The sequence below is a fragment of the Myotis lucifugus genome, unplaced genomic scaffold, assembly GCF_000147115.1.
Source record: "Myotis lucifugus unplaced genomic scaffold, Myoluc2.0 scaffold_63, whole genome shotgun sequence".
In the NCBI taxonomy this organism is placed as follows: domain Eukaryota; kingdom Metazoa; phylum Chordata; class Mammalia; order Chiroptera; family Vespertilionidae; genus Myotis; species Myotis lucifugus.
In genome coordinates this window covers 870,197-882,801 of record NW_005871111.1, presented here as the reverse complement: position 1 = coordinate 882,801, position 12,605 = coordinate 870,197, and the positions used below count along the sequence as shown (strand labels likewise).

The 12,605-nt window shown below is 43.6% G+C and overlaps 1 protein-coding gene across 6 annotated transcripts in view; it reads right to left on the bottom strand.

The window, feature by feature from the left end:
• The window catches only part of NFIA (nuclear factor I A), a 369,193-nt gene that overhangs the window by 14,684 nt on the left and 341,904 nt on the right, over positions 1–12,605 (bottom strand). Inside the window, exon 13 of one of the 6 annotated variants that reach the window (XM_023754649.1) lies at positions 2,639–2,878. The exons of 4 other annotated variants lie outside the window; for them this stretch is intronic. In XM_023754649.1, coding sequence (XP_023610417.1) covers positions 2,753–2,878 — 126 coding nt within the window. In that variant the 3' untranslated portion in view covers positions 2,639–2,752. Of the gene's footprint in view, positions 1–2,638; positions 2,879–8,031; positions 8,098–12,605 lie in introns of those variants that run through there. One more of the 6 variants, XM_023754651.1, reaches the window with a different exon arrangement.

The window sequence follows — 12,605 nt, the reverse complement described above, 5'->3', positions numbered from 1 at the left end:
GGCTGTTAAACTTCTTCCAGATCCCCCAAAGCCAAATGCCTTCTCCCTGCTGGGCCTTGGCACAGCTGCGCCCCTCTCCTTGGCTTTGTTAACACTTGCTAGTCCTGCGCCTCTCAGATTAGCAGTCCCTTCTTCCAAGGGGTCTTTCTCTAGGCCCGTGGTTGGCAAACCGCGGCTCGCGAGCCACATGCGGCTCTTTGGCCCCTTGAGCGTGGCTCTTCCACAAAATACCACGTGCAGGCGCGCACGTACAGTGTGATTGAAACTTTGTGGCCCATGCACAGAAGTCGGTATTTTGTGGAAGAGCCAGTATTTTGTGGAAGAGCCATGTTCAAGTGGCCAAAGAGCCGCATGTGGCTCGCGAGCTGCAGTCTGCCGAGCCGCAGTTTGCCAACCACTGCTCTAGGCCTTTCGTCCCAAGGTGTACCTCTGTCACAGTCACTGAACTGCAATTACCTGTTTTTCTTCCCAAGAAAACTACCTTCTTGCATGGGGCGTCCCCAGTGTCTTGCCCTGTGGCTGCCACAGAGGAGGCACTTAATACTGTTGAGTAAAGGAAGGAAGAAACAGCCTGTCTCCGGGGTTCCCGACCTGGTGCCAGCTGCCCCAGAAGGCCTGCAGATGGGTGACTTCTAGCATGGCTGTGCCACGTCCATGCTCAGGCCACGCGTCCGTGTCTCCCCGTGACAGGAGCTCTCCCTAGGGAGACACAGGTTTCCCCGAGGCACCCCAGGCAGTTCTGACTGAAGAGCTGTTGCAACAGGGCCAACTGCAGCCAACTGCGGCGGTAGCATGTGCGATGGTTTTGTAACATGGACGGCTGCCTGCTTACTACAAGCATAGAGGAGTTGTCCAAACCACTGCTCCCTGGAGAGTGACCGTGCTGCTCCCGGCCAAGGCCTCCTTTCGGTTCAAACCTCAAGACAGGAAAACACTAATCTTTTTCCCCAATAAGCCATCCAGCACCTCCAAACCTTCAGAGTGCACACGCAATCCAATTTTCTGACTGTTGTTCCAAAGTCTGACTCCTTCACCATATTCCAACTTGTCCTAGCGTACGTTGTTTTTGGTCTCCCTTTCTATGTTCATCAAATGTAAACGGAAGACGTCTGAATTAAAGAGTGCTTGCTGGCCCACTCACACTTGCTCTGCAGACCTACTGGAGGGCTGAATGCATAGTGGTAAAAGCTAGGGCTCTGGAGTTCTAGTTAACAGAGTCCCATCATTTAACTAGTGCACTGTTATGTACTAGTTAAGTGATCCTAGGCAAGTTAGTTAGCACGCCTGTGTCTCAGTTTGAAATTCGGTGAGATGGAGATCACAACTTTACCGGGTTTTGTGGGGATTCACTGAGCTAATGCCTGGGTAGAGGCAAGTACCGGAAACCAGAGAGCCAGGGTGGATGGGCTCTCTCACTAAAACACGTGCACAGGGCCGACGGTCCACATGAGACCCAAGTCTGACCAGAGCCTTTAGAAAGTCATCGCTCAACAAGGCGGCTTTCTCTTACTTAATGATATAATTTCTTAGTTAAAAGTAGCAGCTGCGTCAGTTCCATTTCCCCAGTTGCCAGAGAGAAAGTTCTTGAGAAAATAAAAATCTGTCTTTAATTGCGGTATTAAAATCAGAGCGGTGAAACCAACCACACAAAAGGAATTGGCTCAAGTTTATGAAAGGCATTTGGGTCCTTGCCTTGCAAGGCTAAACTGCATGCCTTGGAAGCGGGGTGAGGGGGAGAAGGGAGCGGGGAGGTGGGAGGGGGGAGTCGTCAGGCAACCAAGTGGGACAGAAACAATCCTATTTTGGTTTTTGTTAGTGAATGGCATACTACATAGATCAGAGACTTCTTATAAAATACAAACCCCCACTGTACACAAAGCACAGGAAAATGTGAGGAAAAAAGGGAAAAACTAAAAGCAGCTTAGGGTGTGTTAACGCTGCTATTCTGTCAGCTTAAAGAGTATTTTATGCTTGATCAACAGCTCTTTTTTATTGTGCTTTTCTTTCATTCATTCAAGACATCAAAGCGGCACCACCAGTGTACCTGCCTTCTGGAGCCGCTGGTGAGGGGTTCTAATGAAGCAGGACTCTGGGAGCCGGAGACCCCCGTGGACACGGCAGTTCAAAGGGAATATTTCAACAATGATTACATTTTGTAAATCTTTTTATGAAAGAGACAGCTTATTTCCTGCTTTTTCATGAAAAATAGATTCTATCCATTAAAGTGAGCCCGCGCCACGGACGCTGCTTGAGATCTGAGGTGCAGCGTGGAGATTAAGGGGACAAGGACCGATGGAATTGTCTGGAGGGCCTATCTGCTTGGCCCCATGGCCCCGCCGGTCCCTGGGCGGAGCCCAGACAGTGCGCAGTGGCTCCGCTACGGAAATGCCGCAACGAGGGGGCTTCGAGGCTTGTTTTTCAGCCAGGACCTTGTGTTTATTATTTGTTCTTTTTCTATTTTTTGATTCCACAAAGTCCAACCATATATCAGAAGGTATCAGGTAACCCCTTGTATTGCACAAAAGGTAAGATGAAAGATTTTAGTTTCAGATTCATTAAGTGCTGTATTTTAATGCCCTCAAATGGGACAAACCCTTTTCCATATGGGAAGTTAGCCATAAAAAAGCTGGCTCTGGTCTGAAGATACAATACAGGCTTTATTATTGGCTAATGTGTGCCCCAAAGGCAAAAATAAAGAAGGCAGCCTAGCCCTCTGTACGTTTTGATTTTCAACATTAAAATGATCTTTCCCCTAGTCTTTCTTTCTTTCTTTCTTTCTTTCTTTCTTTCTTTCTTTCTTTCTTTCTTTCTTTCTTTCTTTGGCAGCAGGGAGAGTTGAGGGGAGTAGGGAAGAAGAAGAATATGATTTCCTGGGGAGCTATGAAATGAAAAAAAAAGTATGTTTTCTACACATCAGATTCCAATTTTAATTAAATGCCTGTTGTCTAACAAGTGCAGACAGTCACACTTGGGGCTGGCCCAATGGTGGCCCGGGGAGGTAACCTTTCCTGTTTAAAAAGAGCGGCGTGGGAGTGGAGGCTGGAGCTCAGCAAAGCGTGGCCACATTATAACAATCATTCCCCGACTGTTCCCGCTCCCGCTCCTCCCCCAACGCTGAAAAGCTCTTTCCAAACATGACTCAGGTTCAGAGCAAATCTATCACGTAGATTTAATGTTCAGATTGTGCAGGTAGATGAAGTCAAGTAAGGGGGAAAATAGTACTGAAGTGAAAAGTCCAGTTCTTTAAAAAATTCTCCCAGAGACATCCTGCAACAGGATGACAGGAGATCTGGTACTTTGGCAGAAATGAATCCCCAAACTAATCTTTTCAGCCAGGATGCCCTTAGGCACTGGATGGCACCTGCCACCTTAGGACATTTCTACCCCAGCTGGCGCCTCCTTGCAGGGCCCTGGGCACAAGTCTTTGCCTCTTACTCTTTTCATCCTCCTCTGTTCCCTGCCCCGGGTCCTTCCTCCTGCCCTTTCCAATCCATTTCCTGCCTCCCCACAACCCCCCTTCAAGCCAGTCTCCCTTTCCACCTGTGTGAGCCCCCACAGAAGCTAGGGCAGGCTCCTACTCCCTCAAAGGCCATACAAACCAACAGTCCTTCCTCCTCCATTCACCGGATTAAGAAAGGAAGGGAAGAACGCACTCAACCTCAACCATGACCAGCCCGCTTAGCAGCTGGAATCGAAGGCTTCTGTCCTGAGCCAAAGAACCGAGGCCTGGAGGCAAAATGTGGACAGAATGTGCAGAAGTTGTAGCATCTTACTTTTCAGATTCATGAGAGAGAGAGAGAGAGAGAGAGAGAGAGAGAGAGAATAGTGGGACTTGCCTCTCAACACTGGGACTTGCCTCTCAAGGAGAGAGAGAGAGAGAGAGAGAGAGAGAGAGAGAGAGAGAGAGAGAATGAGAATGAATAGTGGGACTTGCCTCTCAACTCAGCACTGGGCTGTGCGTTGGGGGCCGGATTCGAGCCCCAGCCCGGTCACTGGCTGCTGGGGGACTGAGGCACCCACAAAGCTGCTCTGATATGTTCTACAGAGACCCCCTTTCTGTGTTTCCATTACCTGCCTGAACACCTGCCTTTTGATTTTACTGGTTCCAGGAGTCACCTCTTTCTCTTTAACAGTGCAGACATGACCTTGGCAGGGGCTGAACTGTCCACATCCCTCACTGAGGTTACAGTGAGCTTGGCCGTGGAACAAGTCAGAGACCTGGGTTCTAGCCTTGTCACTTCAGGGCTCAAAACAGGCCCCAGTATACCAGTTACCACAGCATTTGGGGGAGGAAATAAATGTCGAAAGATAAAACCTTGAAATACTGGCCTAAAGTAAGGGCAGCACTGATGTGGCCTGGGCAGCACAGGATGGGTCAGGGTTTCACGTGAGCCCACACCCTGGCTAAAAATGGAATGACTGCTCCGAGCCCTGTCCAAACTCTAGGCGACATCCCCCAAAGCACAAACCAGGGATCGGTGAACCAGGCTTTCCTCCTCCTCCTGTAAATGTGGCAGGATTTAGGGTTTTATGGCAACAAAACTTGTCTTTGTTAAGACGTGACTTGCAAAACAAACCCACATGGGGGAGCTGGCAGTTTCAAATGACAGTACTTTTTTTTTTTTTTAATGCTGAACCAGCAAGAGCTTTTTATGTTCAGATTTATTTCATTCTAAATTTGTAGATTAAATTTACAGCCAAGCAATATTCATCTCTACAAACAATGAGATTCTTCCTGAATATTTCCCGGTGAGGTGAGTGGGAAGCTGCTTGGTGGGACTGGGGTGGGGAGCTGTACCAAGGTGATCGAAGTTCCCGCAGCACGAACAGTCAGTGTGAGGGCCTGATCAATGACTTGGACATGTTCATAATATATGTGATCGGCAGAGCTACTTGGTTTCCCTGTCAGGAATCTATGCTTCTTGGACAGAGGTAGTATCATATTAACACAGAAAATGTAATTCATTTTTACCATTTTTAGTAATAATGTCAGAGATGGTGAAGATCTTAAAAGCAACGATTACTGAAGACAGATTTAAGAATGTGTTTTATAGTCCTGGACAGTGTGGCTCAGTTAGTTGGAACATTGTTCCCATATACCAAAAGGTTGTGGGTTCGATTTCCAGTCAGGGCGCATACCTAGGTTTCAGGTTCAATCCCTGGTGGGGGCACATCTAGGAGGCAATCAATTGATGTTCTCTCTCATCAATGTTTCTCTGTTTCTGTCTCTCTCTCTCTCTCTCTTCCCCTCTCTCTAAAATCAATAAGCATATCCTTGGGCGAGGATTTAATAAAAAAAAAGTCTATGTTTTGTAAAATCGAGCATGCAAACAAAATCAGTTACTTTGTTTTCAGATAAATTCCACTTGGTAGTGCTCTCCTGGTAATTGAGACTTAGGAACAAACTCATAACTCATACACAGAGCTCTAATTTGGAACAGGTTCACACCTTCAGTATTATATTTTAATGAAAACAATTATAGATTGGATGGCTGTTAGACGTTCACTGGCTCTTTAAATATCCATTTCTCTTGTTAAGTCACCCTATGGATAAGAGCCTGGTGATGAGATCAAATGAAACATATTAACTTTCTTTCTGATCCTGCAATCACAAAGATCTTGCAGATTGTCCCCTTGTGCTATCCTAAAGGCGGTTCAGTTAAACACATACTTGAAGGAAGGTTTTCCTTTCTTTTAAAGACGTTAATTATCTTCGCTAAAATACAGCTTCCTGTTCTACTGCATCAGCCTTTCCGTGTTGTTCTCCAGGAACTCATTTACAAGTTCAAGTTCAGGTTTAAACTAAATAAAACACTCCTTGGGCGTTTATAACTGAGCCTCACTTACAAGTGCTCCCTCTGAACTCTGCCGGCCTCAGGGTGCTGGTTTCCAAGGCTTGTGGAAGGAATGTCTTACAGTTGGAATCTGCGCTGCTTTCTCAGGCATTTCAGACTCAGGCTGGGCAGCACCCAGCTTTAGTTAGTACTAAACGTTTCCTCAGATCTACAATAAAGTCAGAGAAAGAGAGAGAGAAAGACAAGGCAGGGGCCAAGGGAACTGTAAGGCCTGAGAGTTAACAGTCCAGTGAAAGGGAGAGTAACAGACTCTACATGTCTATGCTAGAATGCCACAGCCATGACTTCAAATTTCTTTGCAATCATTTTCAGCTCTTTGTGCAAATGGCCACTGCGTATTCATTCTCTTCAAGTACTAAAACTAGAGTTTGCTCACACTGTTTTGCTGCCTTGAAAATTCATTTAAAAAGTGCAATGACGATCAGTGTCCCCAACTCAAAAGAAATCTCATATTATGTTTGCGAAAAAACCTAATGGATTTTTGAGGTCAGAAAGATCTCAGGGATTGTGCAGCCAAATAAAGGTACACTAGAGTGGAAGAAATGGCTATCTCTGTTTTAGAACAAGGAAGAGTTGAAGTAGGGATTCCTCACTGCTCATAGGGAATCAGTCTGGTAAGAGCTGATTTCCTGGTTAAGACTCAATCCCCTTGTAAGCAAGAGTCTAGGAGCTTGGAGAAAGCAGCAATGGTCTGTGCACAGAAATGCCATTCATTCATATTCTCTCTCTCTCTCTCTCTCTCTCTCTCTCTCTCTCTCTCTCTCTCTCTCTCTCTCTCCCCCCACAGCAGTAATAAAGCAATGGTGTGACACCTGAGAGTACTTTCTCGTATCTCTCTCCACTGGAGCAGTTCTTTCCTGACAGCTGAGCACCCCCAGCCAAACTGCAGGCTGTGGCATTCCCAGTACCCAGGTTTGGCTACTGCATCCCTGCAAGGCAGATGTGATGAGTCATATAAATAGTTCACAAGTAAGCCCTGCTGTGAGGGTTCAGAGAAGAAACTATATGGCTCAGGGTGGATGCTGTGTCCATGTGAATCTAGGTCTCAGTTTGTGCCTTTGGTAAGAAGGGATCAAGACCACCTTCCTAGGATGGTGGTTTTGAGGATGAAATGAAATAATATAGGAAAGTTTTTGTCTCTTTACTAGACTGTACTGATGCTTTAACATTTTTATTATTGATTTATTTAAAAAATATTTTTATTGATTTCATAAAGGAAGGGAGAGGGAGAGAGAGACAGAAACATCAATGAGGAGAGAGAATCATTGATCGGCTGCCTCCTGCACCCCCCACACTGGGATCGAGCCTGCAACCCAGGCATGTGCCCTGACCGGGAATTGAACTGTGACCTCCTGGTTCACAGGTCGATGCTCAACCATTGAGCCATGCCGGCCGGGCTATTTATTTTTAATCCTCACCTGAGGATATGTTTTTATTGATTGAGAGAGAGAGAGAGAGAGAGAGAGAGAGAGAGAGAGAGAGAGAAACACTGATGTGAGAGAGAAACATCGATCCGTTGCCTCCCTTATGCACCCTGACCAGGGATTGAACCTGCACCCTTTTGGTGTACAGGATGATGCTCCAACAAAGTAAGCCACCTGACCAGGGCCTGATGGTTAAAATTTTTTTTTTCCTGATATGGGAAAGACAAAAACCTCATCTTTATATGCTCACTAGGGTCCCTTCTTGGCTTAGGGCAATAATGGGCAGTCATTTTTTCTTGGATAAGAACAATCACAGCATGAGTATGCCGGCTATATACTCTTGTCTTTGAATCTCCATACTTAGCCTAGCTCAAATGCTGAATAACACTAAGGTTTTTCTAAAACCAAATTAAATGTGAATATGCTTCCAAATAAAAACCTTTGCTATGAAAATAGGAAGTTTCTTCTACTGGATAGAGACATGAATAAAAGTGGAACTCATTCAGATGATAGTCTGTAGAAATAGATGGTAAAATTAGTTTCTTTTTAGGCAGCAGTTTACTTAGGGTGATTGAGTGGAATCAGGGCTCACAAGTCTAAGAGCTTCTTTTGGGGCAAGAATGATTGGCCAATTTGCAGGAAGATGATAATTTGTATGAGATAGTCCCTACTGTACCATTGGTTACTCAATCCCCAATTACTAAGACTCACGTGTTTTTTCTTTTGTCTACTTTTTATTTCTCTTCCTTCTTTTTCATAAATATGTCTCATTTTGACCGATTCCCCACTGTCTTTTGGACCTCTGCTGTGAAGGGTTGCTAGAGGAAACAAACATAATAGCCAATGTTACTTTGTGTGGTGTGTGTGTTTTTTAAAGCAACTCTGGCAAAATGGTTGTGGGAGAAATTTGAAACTCAAATGGTTTGCAGATTTTCCTGAGGACTTAATTTATACTTGTGGATCTTAATTATTTCAAAGACTGAATAATTTGATAGTTGACTTGATAGTTGAAAAGTTTTATATTTCTTAGTGTGTGGGTAGATAAATGCAGATCTAATGTTATTTAATTTACGCTGAATCTTCTAGGATTTTTCTTAAGAGGGCATCAAATTTGGAGACACACTGGCTGGATGGAGCTACACGGAGGCACAGGATGAAGAGGGTGAGCTATTTCCTAGAAGCAAATTAGGCCCTGGGATTAGCTGCCTTTTCTCCCCCTCCCTGTTAGAGTTAGTTACTCAGAGGCTGCAACCCCTCACTTTACTATGGAGCTGAATTCTGTGTCTGGTTCTTATTCAAAGCGAGCGTCCAGGAAAGGGTGCAAAGGGACTGTCCATATTTGACAGCTGACCCCAAGGCTGAGCAGCATTAGTGAATTCCATAAGGAGTGTCATTCAGCAGTTCTTGGTTTACAAAGGTCGTTGTGATGCAAGGCCCAGGGGAAGAACCAAGCAAATATTCTTCCTGGAAGATGGTGGGGGTTGGAGAAAGGGGAAGAATGATGTTGTTTGCAGGGTGGGGTGAAGAGAATTTGGTACATCTTTAGACTTTGACAGGAAAAAATATTTGGGAAGAGGCCAACTGAGAGATACAGCATGGCCCTCGCTGAATGGTAATGATGTGACAAATAGCAACATTCAGAGTTATCCAGATACCAGAGAGAACAACTGGCAGAGAGTAAAATCATTACAAGACGTGCAATTACACCTCTCACTGCTTCATTATCACTATATTTCATAATATTTGTCTGGAAAGACACACAAAGCCTACCAGGTTAAATTAATCTTAATGCTCAATTTTAGTTTTATTCTAATTAAACAATTTCAATTTAATTAATGCGAGCACAGATTAGTCAAAATTACAAATGTAAATGTTGAACTTTAAATCAAAGGTCCTCCCTACTCCCTGACTCCTGTAGAAGTACTTTAAAGTGTTTGCCTGTGAAAGTAGATGGGAATTTTAACCTTTGCCTGCATTGTGAAGGACAGAAGTTAGAAAAATGTGCAGCCTAATGTTACCTCGGAGCACAGACAGAAGCCCTGGTTTAATCCTCCCCGCCTCACCCTCCACATTCACACAATACCACACTCAGTCTATGAAGATAAAATCTGCAAGGTGCACTTTTGCATGACATGCTTTTGTTCCTCAGGATTACAATGCATTTGGGTCAGTCTAATGGACATTAGCCTTATATAAAATATCCTTGTAAAATAGGAACCACACACCCATTTCCTAAGCCACATATTAAACTCTCAGCCCTTCCCTTCTGGGTGTCCAGCATTCTGCCTCTCATCCCCGCTTTGCCTCTCATTAGCTGTGTGGCCACACAGGTCATTTCACCTCCCTGGGCTTTGGCTCTTTTATTTGGAGATGCTGCTTTATAAAAATGATACACTTTTTATCTCAAAACACAAAGTCTCATCTGAAAAATGATGGGGTCTGGAGTGGATAATCTTTAAAGAAATAAACAGTTCAAGTATTTGGTATTTTTATAACTTTGAAAAAATACTGACATCTTAAAATGGATTTGAAAATGGCATGGGGTATATGTGTCTGAGTCACCCTATAAAGATATTTAAATAGCTGTCTTCTCTCTTAATAAAAATCTAAAGTAGATGGACTTCAGAGATCAAAAACTGTGAAGAAGAAAAGGACCTGGCAAGTGAATTCCCCCCCTAAAAATATAAAAGTGTATGTGTGTGTGAAATAAAACTATAATAAAAGAGATGTATGTTCATTTTTTTTGTTTTTAAAAACTTGTATTGGTGAATCATACTTAATAACAGGTCTGTAGTGTCATAGATTCTTAGTCAAGAATGTGGTATGCAATGTAAGCTTCTATTTTATCGCTCTTATCCATAAAATAGCCACAAACCCTTTTCCCACAAGAAGCTTTTACCCACGACTCTCCATCTTGACTTGTTCCCAATTGTATATGAGAATTACTTGATAGCAATCAATCCACTATCGCTGTTTGGGGACATTACAGGAGAACAGCAGAGTAATTTAACAATATAGTTGATTAGTGTAATAATCATCATTAAATTTTGTAATGATAGTGGGATTCCCCTTACCTTGGCTAATGACCATGGCAATCCATTTTTTGACTGCCAGTGGCAGGAATGGTTTTTGAAATATTAACTTCTGCCCCATGGGAATGACACTTAGCCCATCACATTTAATTTTTGACCTTCACTGAACAGCATGATCCTAATCCCTTGATTTTATAATCTTAACTAGGAAACATTAAAATATGGATTGACTCCAGTTGGCAGGAATCTTTATGTTCTTTTCACTAAAAAAGCTATAAATCCAATGGCTGACCTTTTATTTCCAGGTCACAAATGACACCCACTCACTTTTGTCCGTTCACGTAGGATTTATGTTAGGGTCTACAGGTATAAGCCTTGAAAGTTGAACTTTAATGAAATGTCTTCCAAAGATGTGCATTTAACCAAAAATTTCCCACAAAAAAATTAGTGGATGGCCTTTTAAAAAGGGGACATATGTAATACTTTCAATAATAAAGATTAAAAAAAACCCAGCTGTTATATCCTCAAGTTCACTGCTAGCCTCAACAAAATCTATCTTTCACCTGTAGTAAGTTTCTTCTAATAGCATTGTTTTTCTAAGTCGACAAATAGGCTTGTTGGGAATGATACTAGTGCCTTAGTTCCCCAATTTAGATTTCTCAACTGAAAGATTTCTGAAATGTTCTCTTTGCCATCACCACAATTTATCCATCTCCAGTTAAAAAAAATGTTCTGTGTCTTTTTTCACAGAATCAATTGTATTGATGGGAGGCGCTCTGTGTTGTCAATCAGGGAAATGTGATTTGATGGGACCCCAAAGCGGTGAGATGAGGGACAGAATATCAAACCGGCTCAGGTCCACACCATCTGAGTGAGATCAATGTTTCCCATAATACACTTCCTGTTGTGCAGCACCCGAACTGTCACAATTAATAATGTAGCAGGAGCTGATTAACTTAAGTAAAGTGCTCTCTGCTGTGTAAACACATAAAGATCTATGAGGCAGAAAAGGGGGGCAGAAAAGAACAAAACGTCATTTTTATTTTTCATGTGGACACGTTCTCACTTTCCATTCTTCTCTTGTAACAATTACTGTACCAGCCACTCTGAGTCAATAAATCGATCTGGGTCTTGATGCAGCAGCAAAGCAGACTGATCTGATACACCATTATCTGCGGTGGAGAGTGGGGGTGGGGGCTGGGGTGCATTCGGGGCAGGGAGGGGGGCAGAGGGCAAAAGGGAGAAGTCAGCAAAGGCAAGTCTGCGTTGCTCTAGATAGGTCATCCATGCTCTGCCTGGAGCTCCTCTAAAGATAGATGCATATGTGGCGTGCACACGTGTGTGTGTGTGTGTGTGTGTGTGTGTGTGTGCGCGCGCGCGCGCATGAGTGCAGGTGTGTTGGGAAGGGATAGAGATAAAGAAGCCTTCAACTCAGTAAAGGATACAGCCTAAGTAATACCGTATGCATCACTTATTTGAAGTCCCTGCGGTATTTCAGTCACTCACACCAATCTGCAATTCAATGAGGATCACCACCCCATTAGAACTAATCATGTCAGCTGTGTATCTGACAAAATAAACATTTGAAAACTGTGCTCCTAGGTTCCTAACTTGTTTTTGCGCTCCTAGGTTCCTAACTTGTTTTTGCACTGGGATTTTTTTCTTTTCTCCCTCATCCAGCATAAAGTTTAATAGTTTTTTAATATGAAATTATAACATACAGAGAAACTCTCCGCATGCATTCCTCAGCGTATTTTTCCTCACAACCAGAAAATGCAGCTGTTCACTGAGCTTTAACTTGCTCCTTGGGAGTATGCTAAGTATGTTCTTAATAAATAAATATCATTCCACTAGCTAATGAGTGAATTAATGGCACAATTTATGGAAAACGGACGAGGGAGGATGTGGGGAGAGGAGACTCAGCTCAGGGGGAAAATTACCAGATCACCTCTGGGGTTCTTGCCATATTAACATTTCTGTTTCTACTGGCAATCACATGTCCACAGTCCTAACGATGAATGAGCTGCATCCTGCCTTAACTCTGGTGCTTACAGAGGTTCCGTTCTAAAGGGTGAAAAGCAGCAGGACACATCGGCTTTCCATCGGGCAGGGTAGGGTGTTGGGGGCTTTACTTGCTCACCATGTTGAATTTTCCTAACACTCTAAGTGGAATGCAGAAATTAATTTATAATTTTGTAACTGTGACATCCAAAGATCAGAAAAGCTAAAATTTGCCCCAAGGTCACTGTACTAGTCTGCTCGGGTTGCCAAAACAAACACTATAAACTGGGAGG